Below are 22601 nucleotides of genomic sequence, written 5' to 3' on the forward strand. Positions count from 1 at the left end.
TGTACAAAATATTTTTATTTTTATTTTTTTAGGCGCGGTTGCAGAAGGTGTCCCGTGGGGCGACGTTAGTGTTTCGTGAGCTTCTTACGTTCGGCTAGTTTGCGAGTGTAGAAGGCAAGTTCTTCGCCCTCTAGTATGTACCCGTCGACACGTCCGATTTGTCCTGGTCTGGACGTGATTCTCGCCATGATGCGTCCGGAGCTCAGCTGTGCAGATATGGCCGGATCTAGCTGGTGTTTGTCAAGGGTCGAAGACGCAGGTGTTGCATCAGGTTTGACGGTTTCTGAGGCTTGTTTCGAAATTTCTTTAAATCGAATATTCGACTTGACTTTCTGGATGGAGGTGGAGTAGCGCTTTTCATACCATTCTTTAAATGGTGCGGCATCGATTTGAATGATGGCGCCCTTGACAAGTGTGTTGGTACGAACCAATTCGTTTGAAGTGGAATTGTACACAACCATAATCAGACGAGATTTGCGCGTGCATTGTTCCGATGCCCATGCAAAGTTCCCATGGTCTAAACGGAGCGCGCGGTGTTTATAGTTTCCTCCTCGAACACGTAAGTGGGTGACAGAATAGGGCCCGATATGGGTGTTCGCGGGCTGACGACCCAATTCATGTTTTCTCTTTTTGCGAGTGATTTTTCGCTTCCCACCGGTTTCTCTGCGCTTATGCAGCGTGTCGCGTGTAATACCCATGACGAATCCCTTGCTTTCGCGGCCAAGATACCACTGGTCGAACGCCGGCCGATTTTTTTTAAATAAAGATCGATTAGTTTTTGCCAAGAAAAAAATAGGTTACTCGGTCTAAAGGTGCGCAGAGACAGAGGGTTGCGCGCAAGTGTTCTACAAAGGCGTTCGAGGGGTGCCGCTTTCTCGCACGGCCTCAAGCGCGATACATACAGAACCTCCCGGAGGGTAAGAATAGACAGCGATGGCAAAAAGAAAAGACTTTTTTTTTTTTCAGGAGCTGCGGTTCACAAAAAAAAAAAATAAAAATTGTGTTCGTCGAGCGGAGAAAGTCAGGTTTTTTTTATTTTTTTCGACCGATTTGCGCCGCTGAACGCCTTGGACACGTCGGCCAGAGTGTACTGTCCGGCGGGCGAGGCACATCCTGTGTTTTGCGTTTCTTCTTGCACTGGGCGCTGAGGGGATGTCGCATCCATGTGGACGCGTTCTGCCGACTTGCCAAAGCGATGGGCGAAGAAGTTTTGGAGGAATGGATAGGTGTGGTTCAGAGATAGTTGACGGAGCTCTTTTTCGAGGAAGTCGGAGGATGGGTGGTGAATGTGAGGTATGTTGACGGGTTCGTCTTCGTTTGATAGTTGAGGGCTTGTCTTCGCTTGCTCGCGTTTGGCCGGAGTTTGGTCTGATCTGAGAATGAGCGCGTCAATGAATTCAGGGTAGAACGTAGTAGGTGGTGGTAGCGCATTGCTTTCTACGCTCTCCAAGCCTTGCAGTAACTTTTCGGTGAGCTTAACTGCTCTTTGGGGAGCAGCGTCCAAGAGGGGTATTTCTGGCGTTTTTGCCTTGGATGTGACCGCTGGAATGGACGCAATGGCACGGTTGCAAGGAGCGGGAACGTGGTCCACCTCTGCGTCGATCGCCGAAGAAATGAGGTTGTTGTCTTCGCCCCCATACATAAGTTTGAACACAGACGGTCCTTCGACGAGTTTAGTCGAGTTGAGTTTTTCCAAAAACTGTTGTTGTTGTTCCAACGAGCTAAGGGCGTGCGTTTTCAAGGTCTTGCTGGCGTCGGATTCGCGTCGCTGGTAGTTTTGTAGAAGAAATTTAAGCTCGTTGTCTCCGTTCAGGTACACGAGAGAACTCACAGTCTCGTCTGGCGTTTGCGCGGCCGGAGAGGACGGGTGAGGGGGCAGGAAGGCGATGCCGCGAACACCCAATCCGGGAAGCACCCAGTAGCCGATAGGAGCGGGGTCAGAGACGTCGAAGATGAAGATGCATCCGTCGGAAACATGGTCGAGTCGATCGCCTTCAGAAACAACCTTTCGGAGGTGGTGATAAGGTGTAGGTACGTAGAGAGCAAACCGAGTAGATTTGGGGTCCACAGCAAGCATTTCCGCGGACATGCGATGCCCCCAATGAATCCTGCACGTCAGCAGGTCCCAAACGTACAGAGTACATTTAGAGCACGCGACCAAGTATGAGGTAGCGGGCACGAACTCCATAGAGGAGATGTGTTCAAACGGGGGTGGATAGGCAAGGACTTTGATGCAAGTGTTGAGGGACGAGTCCCAAATAGTAATGATGTGTTGGTAGGCGACGGCAAGAAGCGACCCATCCCTCGAGAATGTCAACAGGGTCGGGACCATGCCTTTATAGACGCCTATAGATGCCACGTACCATACGAAGCATTCGTGCTTTGGGTTGGGGTCAGCTTTTTTTTTTGACGTCTGATTGGAAAACGGAGAAAAAGTTTTTTTTTTGCTTTCGTCAACTTTGACTTTCCAGACTTTGAATTTTCCGTCTTTGCTCGCTACGGCACAGACTTCTTCGCTCGGATGATACGCCAAAGAATTGACGCCCTCGCCCTCGCGGAGGGAACACGCCGTGCGCAGCTCGTAACGACAGGAGCGTGGATTCCAATGCCAGAACTTGAGTGACGTCGAGGAAGTGTAGGAGTCTCTGACGTTGGCGGTGACCATCCACGACCCGGACTTAGAGAACGCTATGTGAGTTACGGAGGGGCTGAGGATCTGGTAGTCTTGGAAGTATTTGACCTGAGTCTTGTGTCCTATTTGAATTTTCGCGACGCTGCGATCTTCTTGGGCAGAGTAGAATTGAATCTGTCCGTCTGTGGCGGCGAAGACGAGGGAATGATAGATGGGGTCTACAATAAGTCCGGTAGGAATTTTCTGGAGGCGCCAGAGCAGTCTGAGAAGAGAGGCTGGGTGCGAGCTTTGGCGGAACGAGCGAAGCGGAAAAAGTTCGAGAGGCGCGGAAAGTCCTATTCCTTCGATTTTAACTTGCAAGAAGAAGCTGCGAGAGTTTATCAGCTTGATCGTATTATCCCCGAAGCACAGGGCAAGCAGCGATTCGTCCGGAGTGTGTGCGATACAGTGAATCGGTGCGCCCAAACGAGGCAAAAAATCACGTCGTCCTGACTCCAATTGCCACACAACCAGTACCATTTCGTAGCCACCGCTATAAAGATAAGTCCCGCTGGAATCAAAGTCGATGGCGCAGACGCGGTGCGGATGCCAGTGCATGGAGGTCGTAATGGGATCGGCTTGCACGGAAAGAGGGGCAGAGTTACCGCCATTTCTGCCGGAAACCGTTTTGCTCTTGTTTGTCAAAACAACGGTATTACTGTGTTCACTAAAAACGTACCAAAACGTGATTTCCCCGTGATCGTCTCCAGTTGCCACAAAGTGTTGTTTTGGGTGAATTGTACAGCACGAAATGGCGTTCCTATGGGGATACTTAAACGTCTGTTTGGTTTCCAGATCAAACAACTTCCAATGGTATTTGGCCTGAATTACCAGGTAATCTCCGTTCGGTGTTACCAGAAATTTACTTCTTTTTCTCGCCTTGACCTGTGTAATCAAATCCAAAGATTTTTTTCCTTGTTTCGTCCGCTCCATCTGTCCGCCGTCTCCTAGGTGAAAGCTGTAGATGGAATATGTTTCGGACTTGGGCTTCCCTTCTCTAGGTCCAACGCTCGAGAGATAGACGACATCATTGAACTTTGGGTTGAAGGCAAAATGCTCAACGCTCAGACCAGTGAAAAAAGTCGATAAGATGATGGCATCGTTGTAGTCCCATAGACAAATCTTCTGATCCTTTCCAAAAGAGTAGAGCTGAAGGGGGTTTCCTGGGTTGATCGCCATTCCAATGACCACGGCGTCGTGTCCATTCAAAACACGAGTCTGCTCTCCAGTCGTCGTACTGAACATCTTCACGGTCGACCCGCACGCGCAAAAGAAATATCTATGCCCGAGTCGGCACGAACAAGAGCCACAGACCAATGTATCCGGTGTTAGGACAGAGAAAGACATAGGCCAGATGCCACCGAAAGTGCACACAAAAAAAATCATAAAAGTGTACGTGATTCCCATCATAAAGTCCAATGGTGTTGAACGTGCACAGGAATAGCACCTTTGCTGTGAGTTTTTCCCTCTCCTCCCTTCGTATGCCGCTTTGCACTTACTTGGAGTCATTGGTAAAAACGATAGGCAATGAGGCTATTTTTCCGCCGCCCACATGGAGCTCATCTAGTCTTGACGGCATTCCGTACGCGAGACAGAATGCGAGTCCCACTTAGACTGTTCAAAAAATTTTCTTTAGCGTTTTTCGTTATCATTTCGGTATCTCTCTTAAAAAAAAAATGTGTACTTTTTTTTAGATGCAACATTGAGAGGGCAGACAACATACGCTCTACAGATCAAAGCGCCAGTTTGTCCACCCTTACTCTTAATGAACGAATGGCTTTGTCAGTCATTGGCCATTTATGGCAACGGTGTATCATAGCACCCAAATCAAACACAAGACCGTCTTTTTTAATGCTCCGGCGCTTTCATCAGTCTGTATCTCCTCGAATTTCTATGAATGATGTGTATCTAAAAAATGTCGAAAGAAACAGAAAGGTCATCTCGCTTTTGAATACGATCTCCGACAATCCCGGTGCTCGAAAGAAGGTCCGTGTGTTGGCGTCCCACGATCTTCTCTAACCAAAAAATTTTCTGAAGTTGATTGAGCACCACTCTGGACGGCAAATCCGACTCTAACCGGTAGGCATGCCTTTTCACTTCTAGAGACATATTCTCGGGCGCGGCATTGGCTCTGGTCGTGGAAAAACGTGCACGAAAGGACACAAGGGTCGTAAAGTGCGTCAAGGCGGAAGTGTAAATCTGGGCTTCGAAGGCGGTCAAGTCCCTTTCTATAAACGATTTCGCAAGCATGGATTCACCAATCGAGCCCATAAGCGTGTCTATTCTCCTGTATCTCTAGCTCGCTTGCAGTTTTGGATTGATACAGGCCGCATTGATCCCAACCAGAAAATTACAATGAAGACCCTAATTGATTCGAAATGTGTTGGAAGACTTCGAAAATTACAAGTGGGAATCAAACTTGTTGGAGATGTACGTTTCTTCCTTAAGTTTCAGGTCTCGAGAATGAATGACAAATTTTTTTCAAAGCAATTCCATTAACAGCATGAAAAACTTTCAAACCTCGTTCTAGGGTGCCGACTGGTGGAAGCAAGCAGTTGACATTGAAGTAAGTCAAGCTTCTAGCTCTGCTATCAACGCCATAAAGCGAACGAGTGGAAAAATCACTTTGGTTTATTATAACAAGACGGGCCTTCGCGCCCTACTAAAACCCCATAAATACTATCCGAATACTAAAAGGCGATTTCCTTATCTGCCCCCCCCACCTGAACACATCAACAAAAAGTTGCTGCACCCTATGGTCCAACCATCACAGTTTCCTCAATGGATAGAAGAGCAAGCACTTTTAGCACAGCAAACCCAAAAATCCCGCAGCACCGCTTCTGCTGATGATAATAATGAAACTCAAGGAGACGTAAATCCAGAAGCCTAGTGCTTTTCAGCGTAGATCCTTCACGTGAATGGAAATTGACGTTATCGAATTCCTTACGGTTTCAGGAAATGAAAAACTACAATTACCTCCTGCTTCTAGTTCTGTATCAATCAATAAAATATGCTTCTGCCTGACATTATCTTCTATACACGAGTGTGTGCCTATATCTCGTATAGACACTTTTTGCAAAAGTTTGGAGCCTCTCATGTTTGCGGGTACATGTCAACAAAAATTTATGTTTTTTGTACAAACTTTTTTGTTCACAGTTTTTACGGATTCTCTTCATCTAAACAAAAACGGGTGCCCTATCTCTCTCTTGGATTGAATGCTACAGCAATACCAGTCTTTATAACTTTCCGTGTTGCACTTGCACCTGAACGATGAGAACGCCTGTTAGTGTCTCCTCATTATCAAGCAGCTTTTTCGTTCAATAACAAACATGACGAATTTAAAAATCAGTAGTCTTAAGAACAATTTGAGACGGCTCAACCACAGTCAATAGGTAGGAATCCTCCGTTCGAACGCCAACTACTTCTGAGGCGATGTGTTGTTGCTCTGCATGATTTCATTACATTACTAAAGGGCTTTCTGAATTAACCAAGTACTGATTTCTTCAATCGCAGAGAGTTGCCGCGTATGTATACGAGCATCTCTTCCAGTGGATGCAATCAGATTGTGCACAGCATATTGCTGTGCTAGGTAGGAATGGCAAAGACCCTGAATTATAAAGGGATTTTTATTCGTCTCTGATTTTAAGAAAGCGTTTTATTGAAAAACACAATATGCTGGTCATGAAAAAATAAGATTGCAGTATCCACCAACAAATGTGGATTTAAAATTTGAAAATGGTTTCTCGATCATTTTTTTTTTTCAACTGGAGTCCAAAACTTCGTTACCATCTTGTGGTCTTATTTTTTTTTTGAACCTTCTTATATAGGTCCTCAAAATCATTCTCTACCCAGTAATTCCCTAGTATGCACACTCTACCTCAGGATAAAACCGCACGAAAAAACAAAAAACTAAAAAAAAGCTTCGACAAAACTCTACCTGCTATCTCTAGACTCAAATTCCTTTTTGAATATTTGGGTACATTGTTTTGAAAATTTAGTGGAAACAGAGAAAATGCGGTCTTTGTAAGTTTCTCTAGCCCTTGTAGTATAGCACTAATTGAGGTTGCGCTAACCAAATAGAAAAATGTAACGAGGCCGAAGCTCAGGCCGCATTCGAAATCAACGACTTCGAGATATTTTCATTGGCACACGAATGTTATAATCTCCATGAAATTCAATGCAATAAGGGTATGCTTCATAAGCAGGAGGTATTCATTCCATTCATTTTTAAGGCACTGATATCATGCTTGATTTTATGCCTTGGAAGGCAAATCAAATAGCCAGCTTATATTCCAGCTGCACCTATTGCTCAAGAAAATTTTGACGTACCTGAAGTCCAATGTTAATCAAAGGTGGCAAGTTCGAACCATATGTACGCTTTTTTTTTTAGGAATTTGAGCTGGTGTCACGGCCGCGGTTACGCAGTTCCCAGTTATGAGCTTTATTTGCTGAATGTTGAAGTGCTTTATACAGATAATATACTGGAAAAGTCTCTAGGTATTATCAACAAGAGAGCGCTCCGCCTTGCTGCCTTAGAAAATCTATTTTTGTTCTATCAGGCACTCGAGAATCCGGAGAAAGATTTTCTCACGTTATTAGTCGAGGCTTTGAACTTGCACGTGTTTATTCCAGACTATATCGGCACTCATATACAGCTTCCCATGCATCCTTTAATTCCGAAAACCGCTTTATCTGCCCGCGATAGCTCAAACCCAACGTCAAGTAAAGAAGAATCCGTGGAGATGCTAAAAAAAGTTCTATCTTTTGTAGAAAACCAAAAAGACTCTTTTGAATTTTGGTTTAAGATCTTGATGGAGCGTGTGATCTTGTTTCTATATCCGCTCCCGTGTAAAAAACTAGGCCTTTTACAGGAGGACGATTCTTCTGGGTTTATCGTCCGATGTCCAACTGAATTACAATTTGAAATATTTCGTTATTTTTTGGAATGGTTAGATAATCCAGATTACAGGAATATTATGTGGAAGAATGCTGAACCGGTGTTGATGGAGTCTTTCAGGCAGTCTTGTTTACTTCCGATTACAGATCAGAGCAGGTATCTTATTCATGACAGTATTGGGCTCTTTTACCAAATACTCTTCAACAGCGAACCGAATGTTTTTGTAAAAGAGATAGAGCAAGAACGAATGTTTTATTTTAATACGTTCCCACTTATTTTTAAGTCTAACTCGGTTCAAAAAGAATATCGCGAACTGATTCTAGACGTTATCAAAATTTATCAAGAAGTTGTAGCTAAGAAGTGGTCAGAATTTAGCGAAGACCTTAGAGGCAGTATTTTAGTTGGTCTTTTAGACCTATCCAGCTATATATTGTGCAGCCCGGCCAATGCGCCTGAGAGCCACTATTTGTGTCCTATTTTGGTGGATGCGCTACTTATGATATGGATAGATGTCGACCTACCTGCCAGGATAACTTGGCAACAACTACAGCAATGCATTCGTAGTTTTTTCTATTTGCCCAGCTCTATTATTCAATGCAAGAAAAAGGCTATTCAGCTTGCCTCTATATTGGTCGATTATACGTTTACGTTTAAGAAGCACATGAGGATAGAGGATAAGGCATCTCGACTGCCGAACAACCAGACATCAGTCTTTCCAGAGATTCAGTCGCCTATCCCGAACGAAAGAACAACACCGCTCGATTCAAAAAGGAAGTTGGATTGGTCCACCGCCTACAATATTTGGGTGAACGTTTTGAATATTTTTTGCGGGGTGAGCCAAATCACGGATCCAGAAATATATAACAACGTGATGCATGCTATTGTAAGTATTGCCCAATTCTTCTTGGTGATGGAGGAACATTCAGATTGGAAAGAGGGGGAGGATACTCAACCAGTGGTAGAGGAGCAGCCACATAAAATATCTATAATTTCAGTCTTTGGTCGATGGTTCTACGAATCTGTGGAAAAGCCAATCGAATTTAGAGAAGGAAAATCTTTGGCTATCTATGGTTTGTGTCGTACTATTCTCCGTCATAGCAGTACTGAATTGCCACAGGAACTGCTCATTCATTTTTATGATGCAATCTATCGTTCTATGCAATTTATGGATACTCACCTAACCCAAACAATTATTAAGTACACGAACAATGTATTTTCTCTTGGATTACCGGGTGCCAGTATTCTCATACCGAGTCATCTATCCGCAATCATTTCGGTTTTTAGCAACGTGCAAGCAGCTTCAGAAGACTTAATAAACGCCTCCATCCTGATCCTTGGCTCTATCTCGTGCTTACCGAGCATCTTTAAATCCATGCGCATTCCTTTGGATCAAAACTCACCTGTTTTCTTACAGTTACAGAAGAATGACTTCTACTTCAAGGTCAATTTTCAAGACTCGTCATTTGAGTCGATTGAAGATATTTTGATTCGATTTCTTTCACATATTGCCAACTATCAGCTCCAGCAGCACCAGCTATCCTGGATAGTATCCATTATGAGTACAATGCTTTGGGCCGAATTGAGTACCTGGCGCTCTCTCTCAAAGATAAAAACGTTGGTTGACTTTATTGTTTGCAGTGCTTTGAACCGCAATACCTATCTTGATGCCTTGAATACGATTGCGAGTTTGAGCCAGGTCTACGTGACGATAAATACGATAGACCCTGATTTGTTGACAGATATTTGTCTGAAATTGATAGAAAACCTGAGAAAGCACTGCGAAAATCCAGAGTTTGAGAGTATTTGCGTGGGTCATGTTGACACGTTACTGGAATGGGTGAGCATACCCTCTGTCTTGACGAGCGAGCGATGCATCCGACCGTTGTTTTCAGTTATTGAGAAAATCATGAAGAGCACAAATCTGGTTTCTTCGGTGGCGTCTGGGAATGAGACCAAAAGGCGAAGCGAGACGAACTCAACGGAGTCAGCAACTAGTGCTGATAATAAGGCGGAAAAGCCGAAGCTTAAAGTAATGGTTGAGAGGTTAGCTCTCTATGTGACGAATTTTAGTAATAACTGGCCGATTGATAAATATTATGATATTTCTGAGTCTCAACTCGTGGAATATCCGAACAATTTTTCGGTTTTCAATCGATACCTGGATGAAACTTCGAGGTCGAAAAAATCTCAGTCACTAATAATCAGCCGCAGTGCGGACATAACTAGTAGCTCAAGTTCCGAATGCAGCAGTACTGTGCATAGTTCTCAGGATTCGACAGGAAATTACGTTTGGATGTTTTTCAACCAAAATTTGTTTGGAGTTTGCGATCGTTATTGTCACAAAACCGAAGAACAAGATCCGGATCTTGCGTCTGCACTGAAATTTGTCATTTCGTCCGGACATGGTTTGCATTTTTTTGCAGCTTACATGGAAGAAAACAATATGATAGACTTGTTGAACTTGCACTTTGAATTGAAAGAGTTAAAAACAATATCAAAATGGAGGGAGGCGTCGGTCAGAGAGAGAATATCCAAGTTGGTGAATCGAGCCAAAGATATATCATCTGCTGGTTGTCCCGAGTTATCGAAGGAATTGAAAAGGATTGGAGAAAATGCGATGCCGAGCAATCAAATTGTTTGGTCTCTTCTGTGTGCATTTTTTGGTAAATTTAGAGCATCGGGGCTTTGGGAAACGTCGAAACAGCGCTTTTGTCGGCTGTTTATTCGCGACTATTCTGGTAGATACACGTGGGACATGTTTCCAGTATATTTGCAGTTCGGAGGTTTAGTTGTTCACAAGGTCGAAGAAGTCATAGATTTAAGTGATGATGAGGGGTCGACCTGGGAAACGCTGAAAGAGCGTTATTCACTTTCGGTTATGTATAATTCAGGGCATGGCCATGATCATTCGAAAGAGCAGTCGTCTCCCGCGACTGGCAGCAATAAGCTTCAGCCGCTCACGGATATGGACATCGAGTCTCTTATTAAGATGCATCGAAAGATGGTGTCCAAACACCAAGCAGACGCCGAGACTCGGAAGTTGACCGCCAGTCATCAGAAGCAGTTTCTAGAGATGGCAGAGGCTATTAGGTTGGAAAGGAAGCTTTTTGATTTGAGAAAGGAGGCCAGGTTGCGGAATGCGGGTTCACAGAGTTATGCGTATCGACCGTTTAGCCCAACTTCGACGTTGAGTACTTTTTACGCATCCAGACAGATTTGGATGATGTTGAATATGTCTTGGACTACTGGTTTCCAATTCCACGATAGTTTGAACACTCGTTTCAAGCGTATTGTCAAGCAGATAGACAATGAGACGCACGGTCAGGACTTGGTCAAAGTTGGCTTGATTTACGTCAAGAAGCAGCAAGATCAGAATGAAATACTGAAGAATGATTACACGTCGTGGATTTCAGCGGAGTACAAGGAGTTTTCTCGAAGGTTGGCGGTTGTGGTTGATTTAGAAACGCATCGTGGATATACAGGTGGTTTGGACCGATCGAAATCAGTTGGAACGACGATGCTCTATTGGAGGTCCATGTTGAATGAGCTCGTCTTTCATGAGGTGGTGCGCATGCCGACGGTTCAAAAAGACCCACAGCAAATTTTGAAGAAGCGTCACGTTGGCAATGATATTGTTCACATCGTATGGAGCGAGCACGTAAGAGATTACAATACCCAAACGATTACGTCAAGTTTCAACGATGCACACATTATCATTTTTCCGTTAAAAAACGGTCTTTTTCGATTGGGGGTCGCTAAGAAAAGGAACGTGGGTTCCTTTGGTCCTCTTATTCACGGAATGGTGGTTACCAAGTCTATTTTGCCGTTGCTTGCGAGATGTACGGCGATTATGGCGAACATGGTTGTGCGGGATAAACAAGATAGCTACGTGTCCCAGTATTTGATTAGGAGAAGTGCGTTTGCGAATGCTTACGGCTCTCCGTCGCTTCCATACGCCAGCACAGTCAAGATGCTGATTTATTAGCGGAATGAAGGCGAATACGTTTCTTTTTCGCACAAAGGGCCACCTGTGAGCTTTTGCGGGTTGTGTCGGTCTATTGAGTAAGATTGAGGGGCCTTTTTCACAAAGGGGGAAGACTGTTGTTTATATAGAGGGCGATCGTTTTTTCGGTTGGTGTTGTACAGCTATTTTGGTTCCTTTTCGAGCGACTGTTTGAGCTTCGACGCGCCCAGCTTGGTGACAATGAGCGAGAAGAGCAATTTGAAGAGCATGGAGACAGCCCAGGTGATTGAGACGATTGTGACGGTTGAGTAGACGGAGGAGGTTAGAGTACCTATGAATATTCTGAAGACGACGCAAGTTAGCGGATAAGGTAGGAAGCCGATGACCTTGACAGCTCTGGTCGAAGAGTCTGGATATACACGCTCGATGTCCAGCAATTCATTGGCGATTTTTTTTCCGAATTGTTTGTAGATTAAGCTGGTCGTTTGATTGAATTTTAGAATAAACGCATGTTTTATTGAGTCTACAATGACTTCGGATATCGTGACCAGGAAGACGGTTTGGAGCATCGAACTCAAGAGATCAGGGGTGAGTTCCCACGAGATGTCTTGGAGGTTGTTGAGACAGACGATTCCCAGGAAGACGATATTTTGAAACCTTTCGACGATGTCTGCGCAGGTGATTTGAAAGATGTTTTCTATTTTGAAGTTTTTGAAAACGTTACCTTTGAGTTCGACGAAGTTGTTACTTACCATGAGTGTTAGGAGGGAGTGATTGTAGGCATTGACGGTTACGTTGAGGGAGATGACTTTTATATAGAGGAGGAGTGAGTGAACGAAGGTGTAGCAGACGATCACCAAGTAGTTGGGGAAGAAGGAGAGTCTTTTGAATTGTCTTAGAAAGAAGTTTGGGTTAGAGGTTCTTTTTAGTTTACAACAAAGGGGGTAGAGTTCATCGAAGTCTCGTCCGAAGCTGCAGCAGAGTCTCTCTAACACTTCCAGGAGGTTGTAGATTACGTATAGCTTGAATGCGTTTTGACTGCGTATGAAATGATAGAGGTGGGAATAGTCTAGGGTGCAGAGACCGGCGGTGCAGACGAGGATGATGAAGGCGCGTAGGAGGTCGTAGAGTTGCTTGTCGGAGAGAGAAAAGCGTTTCGGTGGGCATCCGCGCTTACAGACGAATTGTACGGACAAGATTATGAGTCTGATGGGGAGGCATGCGAGGACGAAGACAAAGGAGTCGAGGCAGATACAGAACCCGTAAAAGAGGAGCGATTCGAGCTCCAGGGGTGCTTTGAGGAAATCGGCGACTTTGTTTTGGTATAGAGGTGTGGAGTGTGTGTCGGAGTTGGCGCAGCCGAGGATTTCCTCCAGGAGGTAGGAAGAGAGTGTAAAGGGGGCTTTTGAGTGGTATTAGAAGGGGTCGAGTGTATGTGTGTGGTGTATGTATGTTAGGTAATTTTTTTAGCGAGGTGTGCGTACAGGCGTTGACGCGGGTTGGTGTCGAGTGGGATGGGCGATTGACTAGGGTGGGTTGTTCGTAGGTTGAGAACGGGCTGAGCGGTGCATCGGGTGGCGGGTTGAAGGGAGGTTTTTGCGATTTGTTTTTTTTGGCAACAGAGGAGGGGCTATCAGACATGGTAGTAATCATAGGCTGCCGCGTTTCGCAGTAAGGCGCTAGACGATGCTGAGTTGGATAGACGTTGTAGAGAGTGCAGAATGGTTGAAATTTTTTTTTTAGAAAAAGATGTGTACATAAGCAAGGGTTTGTTCAACATAGTTCAAAAAGCATTTCTACTTTATTCTACGAGAACTAGTTTACTTTCATTAAATGTGTCATGCACAGGTTTCTTGTGGTATCAAGATATGCGTTACATGTGCTCCAGTCGTTCGTCTTAGACAAAATTGACTACATATTGTCCATGATCTGGCTGAACAAGGATGCTCACGAAAGGGGCCGGCTATGGAAGGTGAGGAAGCAGATCGAGTTTTACTTTTCCTGGAGTCGCTTTCCCCTCGACAATATTTTAAATTCTGGATTAGACGCAGAAGGGTGTACGTGCGTTTTGATTTTTTTTTTTTGGCTGGTCGATTTGGGGAGTAGGTTGTCTGATAGGGTTGTGAGGTAGTTTTTCCCGTTCAAAAGATTTTGGAATTCAACAAGATCAAGGAGTGCAACGCGAGTGAGGCGGACGTGCGGGGGGCGCTTAGATGCAGCAGAGACGTGTTGCTGAGTAGAGATGGGAGTCGCCTGCGTCCTAGGTTTTCGGAGGAGGTGTACACGAAGGGGAGGGTGGAGAACTCGATTGTGACGATAAAGTACTTTTGCACGGACAGCAGTTGCAATGAGGGCGAGATTCAGGATTTTTTGAGGTGGAATGGGATTTACGTGATGTGGGTGACGATATTTAGAAAGGCGGACGGGACGTGTTCTGGGAGGTTGAAGGCGTGCGCGCGCTCGCCCGAAGAGGCGTCTAGGTTGGAGAGGGAGTATCCGGCGTTGCACAAGGTGTACTGGCCGGGTCAGTCTCAGCCGCTGGAAATTTTACTAATGAAAACCTATAAATCGCAGAAGAAGCAGAAGGCGCCGACGGAGAGCGCTGCGCCGAGCACATCGATCGAGGTGGAGCAGTGCATTCACGAGAACGGGATAGCGGGGATTTTGTCGAAGTTTGGGAAGGAGTTGGCGGTGAGGTACGCGGAGAGGTACAAGGAGCACTTTAGCAGGGCGAAGCATTGGTACAGGTCGTCGAGCGTGGTGCCCCCGTTTTTCGTGTATATAGAGTTAGTTTATATGGACGAGATGAACATTCGCAAGTTGACGTCGAACAGTCGGTGGGAGTGCCGGAAGAGGAAGGACGCGTTTTACTACGCGATTTTGTACATGAGCGACGCGATTAACCGGATGAACGACATTTTAGATCCGTACATATGCGAGGAGGAGAAGGCGAGCCGGACGCTGCAGGACCTGTTTCACCAGGTGCAGGTCAAGAGGGTAATGAGGGTGATGGGTTGGAATTCGAGTTACATTATGGAGAGTTGGGATTCGATTCACAAGCCGTACCCGATAACGCAGAAGTACTGCATCGTGTCGTCGTTGAGGCGGAAGACGGTGCAGGCGGTGGAGAATTTTCGGAGGGTGCTGCAGGGGTGCGAGGAGTTGAATAGGGCGGTTTTGGAGAAGGAGGCTCGTAGCGAGGTGTGCTTGGAGCAGATGGTGACGAACCCGCTGGGGGAGTCTGGGATGGGTGCGGAAGGCGTGCAGATAGAGGAGGTCTCGACGTCGGAGGCGATAAGCGAGATGGAGAAGGAGTCGATGTCGGCGGCGTCGGGGGAGGTGGGTGAGTCGTCGGGGATGGCGATGGGGGGGGTGGGCGAGATGGGAGAGGCGGACATTGCGGGGATCCAGTTGGGGGAGGAGATGGACAGGGGGGGGGCGGTTGGTTCGGCGGACATGCTGATTTTGAAGGTGCCCGTTTCGAAGATTTCGATGGGGATACTGAGGAGCAGGGACTGCATGGAGGTGAATTGGTCGACGTCTTGCAAGGTGCACTTGCTGTACAACGTGGGGAACCCGCAGTTCGACATAGAGTTTTGGCGCCACCGGGTGACTTACAAGTTTTGGCACATTTTGTCGATGTTGAAGAAGCCGATGAGGCTCGAGTTGGAGTTTGGCGGAGAGGGGGGCGGCGACGGGTACCCAGCGTACGCGCGTTTGGTGATATCGGTGTCATACACGCCGATTCTTTACGGGATTCAGGCGAATCGGTTGCGGTGGACGCGAGAGTCGGACTTTACGTGCGGTCGTTTGGCGAGGTGCAATTTGATAGTGTGCGAGTTCGACCTGTCTTCGTTCGAGAGGGAGGCGGTGAACGACACCATGTATATATTGAAGAACCTCGTGTACTTGGGGTTTTGCGACTACGACCCGGGGTCTCGGGCGGCGTTGAGGAGGGAGGCGCGCAGGGAGGACGAGGCGAAGGTGGCGTTGCCGAACAATTTGGAGGAGTTGGACTATTGGATTCGGTGGAAGTTGTGCTGCTTGGTGACGAACAACGTGATTTTGCTGTCGCAGATTACGGAGGGGGTGGTGGAGCAGTTGTTGGGACAGGAGAAGCGCGTGTCGATGCAGGCGCTGCAGCACTTGGAGAACTTGAAGAAGAGGATTTTCGAGTTCGAGGAGGTTTTGGGTCGGGTGGTGCGCGAGTATGCGGAGAAGTTGAAGGGTTTGGACAACAGTTGTTCGGTTAGGTTTAGGGATTCGACGGTGCCGGTGGGACACATAGCGGTGTCGCCGCTGAACGTGCGCACGGAGGGGCCGTTTGTGGAGATTTCGAACCGCGTGCAGCGCCAGTTTCCGGAGATCCAGCCGATTTTGTTCCGGGTGTCTTTTTGCGACGAGCACTGCGACAACCAGCTGAAGCACGTGGGGATTTCGCTTTCGAAGCAGCGCGTGATGCAGATTTTGGAGAACGGGATTCGGGAGCCGTTTTTGCAGATTTTGGGGATAAAGTGCTGCGATTTCTTTTTGTACAGCAGTTCTCAGCTGCGGACGCAGAAGGCGTGGTTCTTGGGGCGGCTGATCAGCCCGTCGGAGGAGCAGAGGAAGTACACGGTGGAGTACATTCGGTCGAAATTGGGAGATTTCAGCGGGATCTACAATTTGGCGATGTACAGCTCGAGGCTGGGACAGGCGCTGAGCTCGACCTACAGCACGCTGAAGATTAGGCCGGAGTGGATATTGCGCGTGGAGGACGTGGTGAGGAACGGATACGTGTTTTCGGATGGGTGCGGCGTGATTTCGCCGGAGGTGGCGAGGTTGATTGCGAAGTCGCTGATGTTGGACCACGTGCCGCAGGTGTACCAGTTTCGACTGGGGGGGATCAAGGGGACGGTGAGCACGGACACGCGGTTGGAGGGACACGTGGTGAAGGTTCGTCCGTCGATGATCAAGTTCGAGAGCGCTTACCACGAGTTCGAGGTGATTACGTGGGCGAAGCACTTGCCGGCGCACCTGAACCGCCAGATCATTTTGCTGCTGTCGACGCTGGGCGTGCCGGACGCGACGTTCCTGGAGCTGCAGAACAGGGCGGTGAAGAGGCTGTTGTTCGACCAGGCGTCGGACACGGAGTCGGAGGCGGCGAAGCAGAGGCAGATTGAGCTGCTGGAGACGACGTGGAGGGCGTCGAACAAGCCGGACTCGATTCCGCCGAAGATCATACAGCTGATCAAGACTGGGTTCAGCGTGAAGAAGGAGCCCTACTTGGCGTCGTTGATGAAGGCGTTTACGTTGAGACGCCAGCACGACATTCGCATCATGGCGCGGATTCCGGTGGAGGACGGTTTGTACGCGATTGGGGTTATGGACGAGTACGACGTGCTGGAGCCCGGGATGGTGTTCGTGAGGAAGAGCACGGCGCAGGGGTCGGTGGTGTTGGAGGGGAAGGTTTGCGTTTCTCGCTCTCCGTGCCTGCACCCCGGCGATGTGGCGTTCCTGACGGCGGTGAAGAGGCCGGAGCTGATGCACCTGGAGAACTGCATCGTGTTTCCGCAGCGAGGGGATCGGTGCGTGGCGGACATTTGTTCGGGGGGCGATTTGGACGGGGACACGTTCCTGGTGCTGTGGGGTGAAGTGCTGGAGGGTGCGAGGACGGACGTGCCCCCGGACGCGCACACGAGCTCGAGCACGGCGTCGAAGCTGGACAAGGAGGACAACGAGGTTTTGGATGGCGAGCTCAACAAATTTTTCGTGGACTTCATGCACTACGACCGACTGGGACAAATCGCGGACGCGCACATGTACTACGCGGACAAGAGCGATGAGAACGCGTTCGACAAGACGTGTCTGATGCTCGCGAAGATGCATAACATCGCGGTGGACTCGCCGAAGACCGGTCTGGTGGTGCCGAACCTGGACGAGCTGAACATTCCGAAGCGCCCGGATTTCCTGAACACGTTCAGCACTCAGGTGTATCCGTCGAAGAAGATCCTGGGAAAGCTGTACCGCTCGATCAGCGACCAGTACCTGGTGGCGGGCAAGTCGGAGGCGTCGAAGGTGCCGACTTGCGTCGACCCGGACCTGGTGGTGGAGGGACACGAGCAGTACATCGGATGGGCGATGGAGCTTCGAGACGCCCACAACGCCTGCATAAGGGACATCATGGGTCTGTACCAGATCTCGGACGAGGGGACGATGGTGACCGGCGACATCATCTACGAGACGGTGAGGCAGAGGAAGGAGTGGCAGGACAAGCGCGACAACTTTGACGAGATTTTAACGACGATTCGGCGCGAAATTTCGAAAAAGTTCTACGAGTCGGCGGGGTTCAGCAGCAAGCCCGACTCGTGGACTCCGGAGCTGCTGGCGAGGGCGTCGGCCTGCTACGTGATCACCTACTCGCCGGAGTACGACGAAAAGGACAACATGCTGTCGTTCCCGTGGATTTGGCAGGACATTCTGTGCCAGATCAAGACCGACAGCTTGAAGAGGCGACAGGGCGCGAATTCCGGCGCGAATTCCGCTTCTCGCGAAAGCGCGAACGCGAATTTTGCTGAGTCGCGCCGCGTCAAAGGGGGCGCGCGGGCGCGCGACGAGGAGCCCAAGCTCGGCGCGTGCACCGTGGCCGGCGAGCTCTCGAATGCGTCGTTGGCTCACTGCTGCAATGAAGAGCGCGAGAAGCTGCAACGGGCGAAGGAGATCGAGCTCGCGGACCCGGGCAATGCTCGCGCGTAGGGGCCCGCGTCGTGGGTGGTGCACGGCCGGGACGACGTGGCACCGCGGGAAAAGAAAAGGGGCCAGAATATTTGACAGAGAGGTAGATAGATATAGGCTTGTATCATGTACGACACATTTTTTTTTTTTTTTTTTTTAGACGCTCTTTAAGTCGCGCGCGTCACTTCCTTTCTTCCATCACTGCCATGCATGCTGTTAACGCACTCAGCCCGTGAATTTTTCCTTTCTCAACCGCGACGGCCGAGGTTCCCCCTCATCGGTACAGAATGCTTCCCTTTACAGGTGTCAAATTCTGCATTTCTCCTTCTTTGTCCCTGTCCGAATCGAGTCTCCTCGGACACGAGATTCTGGAGAACGGCGGGCTCGTAGTCCACGACCCGAACGAGGAGGGCGTGGTGACGGTGTTCGACGACTGGGATCGCGTACGCTCTCCTAGAATCCCTGTTCTTTCCTTTTTTTTTTTCCGAGCCCGCCTTGGGTCTGACGCCCTGCGCGGGAACGTGTGCGATAGGATCTGGTCCTGAGGAAGGTGCTGAGTGGAGAGAGGGTGCTGATAGTGGGTAAGCTTTGCTGGCGGGCGAGAGGTTGTGGGTTTCATGTTGTTAGTGTTTGTTAACTGATTGCTTTGACAGGCTCGTCAGTCGTTCACCGGTGCGCGAGCCAGCGGTTGCCGTTTCCGCCTTTGGAGAGCCTTCCCATTTTGTGCCACGCCCTGGAGGGCACCGTTGTGTCGACGACCGGGGTGACGAGAGAGGCGACGACTATTTTTTCCCACATTGTGAAGTGGTGCGGGGGAAGGTTTCAGCCGGCGTTTGACCTGAACGTCACGCATTTGGTGGTTGGCTTTTGCAAGAGTCAGAAGTTCAACTTGGCCAAGTCGACTCGCGGGGCGATGGCGGTGGTGAATTTGAATTGGCCCTACGAGTGCTTTCAGCAGAAGAAGAAGCTTGACTGCGCGAATTTCCAAGTGCCTCCCCTGCAGGGGGCGAGGATTACCGTCAGCGGCGTGCAGCCGTCGAAGCGCGTCGAGATAGGGGAGATGGCGCTGCAGTTGGGCGCTTTGTTTTCCGTCAAGTTGGAGTGCGACAGCACGCACCTCATTATGGACGTTCGGTACGCGAGTTTGGGTCCTGAGGGGAAGTACGTGCACGCGAAGTTGTGGGGGATTGCGGTGGTGAACATGGAGTGGTTGGAGGAGTGCCGGAGGCGGGGGGAGTGGGTGAGCGAGGGTCCGTACGAGATATTTGCCGCTGGGTTCGAGAAGTGGCGAGAGTCGGCGAGGGACGGCGGGTGGCGAGGGAGTGCGGCGATTCGGTCGGAGGACGTTTTTTTCGCGTCGAGGGACGTGAGAGGAGGGGGGGAATATTTTTCCGGATTGAAGTTTTACGTGCACATGGAGAACCACCGCGCGACGATGGCTTTGTCGTACATGATTCAAGAGGGGGGTGGGGAGAGAGTGGAGTTGCCGGAGGTGGCGGATTACGTTGTGTTGAACGAGGAGTCTTGTTTTTTGGGGGGAGCGGATGGCGGGTTGGCTGAGTTCCTGAAGAGTCTGGATGGTCTGTCGTCTGCGCCGAGATTGGTTTGTCACGAGTGGTTCTTGCATTGCTTTGAGACGAGGAGGCGCCTGGAGGATGGGTCTTACCTGCTGACGTTTGACAGGGAGTCGGGGGGTTTGAGGCGGGGAGGGAGGGAGGGGGGTGTATTTGGAGGAGAGGGGCTGGCGCAGAAGAGGGTTGAGGTTTGCGAAGGGGGGGGGCCGGAGTCGGTTGAATTGGCGGAGAGGTCCGGTTTGTTTTGTAGGACGTTGTTTGCGATTTCGCACATGAGGGCCGATTCGGAGGCCAAGTTGAGCGATTTCATTGTGTCGCATGGAGGGAGGGTGTGCAAGGAATGGAGAGAGGCGGCGCTGGATTGTTTGAGTGATCAGTGGTACGTGGTGGCGCCTCATGGCGTTGCGAGGGAGGGGTTGTCCGAGTGCCGAGAGCGTCTTGTGTCGATTCAGTGGCTTGAGGCGTGCGTGTCGATGAACAGAGTTGTTTCGCCTCGGGAGTGCCCCAGTTTGTTCGAGCCTACGCCGCACAGCCTGCGGTTGTACAGGCGCGTGATGGGGGGCGTGTCGATTTGCACGGCGTCGCTGAGGGGTCACGCTAGAGAGTGGTTGAAGACGTTGGTTTTGCTGGTTGGGGGAGAGCAGAGTTGCGCGTTGAAGCCGAGGAAGACGACGCACTTGCTGACGTATGAGTACGACGGGGTGAAGCAGAGGAAGTCGAGGGAGGTTGGGATCCGCGTCGTTAGGCCAGAGTGGTTGTACGCCTGCGTGAGAGAGGGGAGGAAGGTGGAAGAGGGGCCGTATTTGGTGATTGAGCCGGAGCGTTGCCGCGGCGAGTCGTCGGAGAGAGAGGAGAGCGCGTTGCGTTCGGAGTTGGCGTGCGAGTTGGAGTCGAAGCGGGGGGCGGGTGAGCGGGTTTTGGAGGGTGTGGTTATTTACGTGACGAGGAAGTTGTCGGAGCGCCAGACGGAGATTGAGGAGTTGGCGAAATCTATGGGCGCCGAGTCCGCTTGGGCGTTCGATCCGAGCGTGACGCACGTGGTTCACTTGGGGAGGGTTGACAAGTTGAGTGAGCTCAGGAAGGGGAAGTCGAACGTGATGGAGAAGCTTTATTTTGTGTCTCCGGATTGGCTTTACCGGTGCAGGTTGGAGGGGCGTCGGGTTCGGGAGGCGCTTTTTCACGCGAGCTTCGACGAGAAGATGGCGCTCGGGATTACGTACGGGTCTTCTCCGAAGCGCAAGAGGGCAGAGGGTAAGAAGCGGGTTGCGAGCGGGGGTGGGAGGGTGACGAAGTTGTCTCGGAGGGAGGAGGGCCGGGGGTTTTGTTTGCGCAGGACCGAGTTTCCCGATTGGGAGAGTTTAGGAGAGGGTGGCGACGGGGGGGTTCAGTTGGATGAGGAAGTGCACACAGAGGGCGGGATGGAGTTGACTGGGTCTTTGAAGAGGTCCATATGCGCGTCGGGAGTCGAGGGGTGCTCGGCGATGGAGGACGTGGAGTCGTATGAGGCGGAGCATTGTCCTTCTTACAGGGAAGCAGCGGAACAGAGCAGTCAGGCTGGGGAGGACGCGGCGGCGCGAGAGCACGAGGACGGCGAAAATGAGGAAATCGAATGCATTCGCCAGCTTTTTCACCATATTCCTCCTGCTCGTGCTCGCGGGGGCGATTTGGACGTCCAGAGAGCAGAAGGCTCGTCGCCGACGGCGGTCGGTCAATCCTCGCTGAACTTGAAGGGCGAGTTGGCCGACTCGGTGTTCTCCCACTTGGGCGAGTACGTGGTGTCTGATTCCCAGGCGATGTCGACATGTCTGGACGCCTCGAGCGCGAAGACCGATTCGGAGAGCGCCGCGTCGCCGAAGGACGGCCGCAAGGGTCCCAAATGGGCAGTCGAAAAGGACGATCGCCTTCTGTCCGACTCCCGGTTTCAAATTACCTACGAGAATTCCTCGGGCGGGTTCGTCGGAGGCGACGTGGCGTGCTCCCCCTTCAAAGAGGCCTCTAGCCACGTTCTGCGCCAATCCGCCCAGGACGAGATACAGAGAATGGCCAGTTTGCTCTTGAACCCTCCAGACGTGACCAGCTTGACCGACGATGCTGGGGAGTCTCCCGAAAACGGCTCGCACGGCTCGCACGGCTCGCACGGCTCCCGCGGCTCGCACGGCTCCCGCGGCTCCCACGGCGATCTCGGGGAGCCTCTCGGGCGCGCTGGCTTTCCTCTCAGCCAAGACAAGCTCGCGCCGCCCTTTGGCGCTTCGAAGTCGGACATTTCTTCCGTGATTGTGTCTCTGTCCGGATTCTCGAACTCTGAGCTCACGAAAAGCGACGTCGAGGGCGTAGGAAGACAACTGGGCCTGAATTTCACCAACGAGATGGACCTCTTCACTCATCTGGTCACCGACTCCATATCCAAAAAGGAGAAGTTCTTCACCGCCTTGGCCAGGGGGTGTTGGGTCCTGTCCCCTCAGTGGCTCCTCGAGAGTCTAGAGCGAGGAGTGCTGTTAGAAGAAGCGGCGTTCGAATGGAAATCTAGCCTCCTGTCCTCGCCGAGTCGCGCCAGCGGCCTGCTGGACATGGTTCACGCGCCTGAGCTGTGTCGCAAAAAGGCCGCCCAAGACGGAAAGGGCCTTCTGGAAGACATGAAAATTTTGGTTAAGCCCAGTCCCGTCACCAAAAACTGGTACGTTATCTTTCTTGCTTCTCTTGCGAAGCCTGCTGTCTGGCACGAAGACGGCCTCGACAAAGAACATGCGTACTCCTACATACTTGTGGATCTAAACTCTTGGA

General features: G+C 50.0%; 5 protein-coding genes across 5 annotated transcripts; 2 read left to right on the forward strand and 3 right to left on the reverse strand.

Annotated features, from left to right (window-relative positions):
- LOC126313349 (uncharacterized) lies at window positions 1–932 on the reverse strand. The gene is made up of 2 exons (XM_049992299.1): window positions 903–932; window positions 1–731 (listed from the first exon to the last, which is right to left on the reverse strand). The coding sequence occupies exon 2, from the start codon at window positions 696–698 to the stop codon at window positions 66–68; it is 633 nt and encodes a 210-aa protein (XP_049848256.1). The 5' UTR covers window positions 699–731; window positions 903–932; the 3' UTR covers window positions 1–65.
- Window positions 933–1003: 71 nt separating this feature from the next.
- LOC126313350 (WD repeat-containing protein 75-like) lies at window positions 1004–4287 on the reverse strand. Its single transcript, XM_049992300.1, has 2 exons — window positions 4171–4287; window positions 1004–3950 (listed from the first exon to the last, which is right to left on the reverse strand). The coding sequence occupies exons 1-2, from the start codon at window positions 4248–4250 to the stop codon at window positions 1022–1024; spliced, it is 3009 nt and encodes a 1002-aa protein (XP_049848257.1). The 5' UTR covers window positions 4251–4287; the 3' UTR covers window positions 1004–1021.
- Window positions 4288–4369: 82 nt separating this feature from the next.
- LOC126313353 (50S ribosomal protein L15-like) lies at window positions 4370–5709 on the forward strand. The gene is made up of 3 exons (XM_049992303.1): window positions 4370–4657; window positions 4775–5101; window positions 5202–5709. Exons 1-3 carry the CDS (start codon window positions 4445–4447, stop codon window positions 5559–5561), a joined length of 900 nt encoding a protein of 299 aa, XP_049848260.1. The 5' UTR covers window positions 4370–4444; the 3' UTR covers window positions 5562–5709.
- A 789-nt stretch (window positions 5710–6498) lies between these two features.
- On the forward strand, window positions 6499–12058 carry LOC126313351 (uncharacterized). Its single transcript, XM_049992301.1, has 4 exons — window positions 6499–6647; window positions 6752–6859; window positions 6939–7043; window positions 7145–12058. The coding sequence occupies exons 1-4, from the start codon at window positions 6536–6538 to the stop codon at window positions 11551–11553; spliced, it is 4734 nt and encodes a 1577-aa protein (XP_049848258.1). The 5' UTR covers window positions 6499–6535; the 3' UTR covers window positions 11554–12058.
- Window positions 9879–13278, reverse strand: LOC126313352 (protein TAPT1 homolog). Its single transcript, XM_049992302.1, has 2 exons — window positions 13017–13278; window positions 9879–12934 (listed from the first exon to the last, which is right to left on the reverse strand). The coding sequence occupies exons 1-2, from the start codon at window positions 13183–13185 to the stop codon at window positions 11715–11717; spliced, it is 1389 nt and encodes a 462-aa protein (XP_049848259.1). The 5' UTR covers window positions 13186–13278; the 3' UTR covers window positions 9879–11714.
- Between the last annotated feature and the right edge of the window lie 9323 nt (window positions 13279–22601).

This window comes from Schistocerca gregaria, unplaced genomic scaffold, assembly GCF_023897955.1.
Source record: "Schistocerca gregaria isolate iqSchGreg1 unplaced genomic scaffold, iqSchGreg1.2 ptg000473l, whole genome shotgun sequence".
In the NCBI taxonomy this organism is placed as follows: Eukaryota; Metazoa; Arthropoda; class Insecta; order Orthoptera; family Acrididae; genus Schistocerca; species Schistocerca gregaria.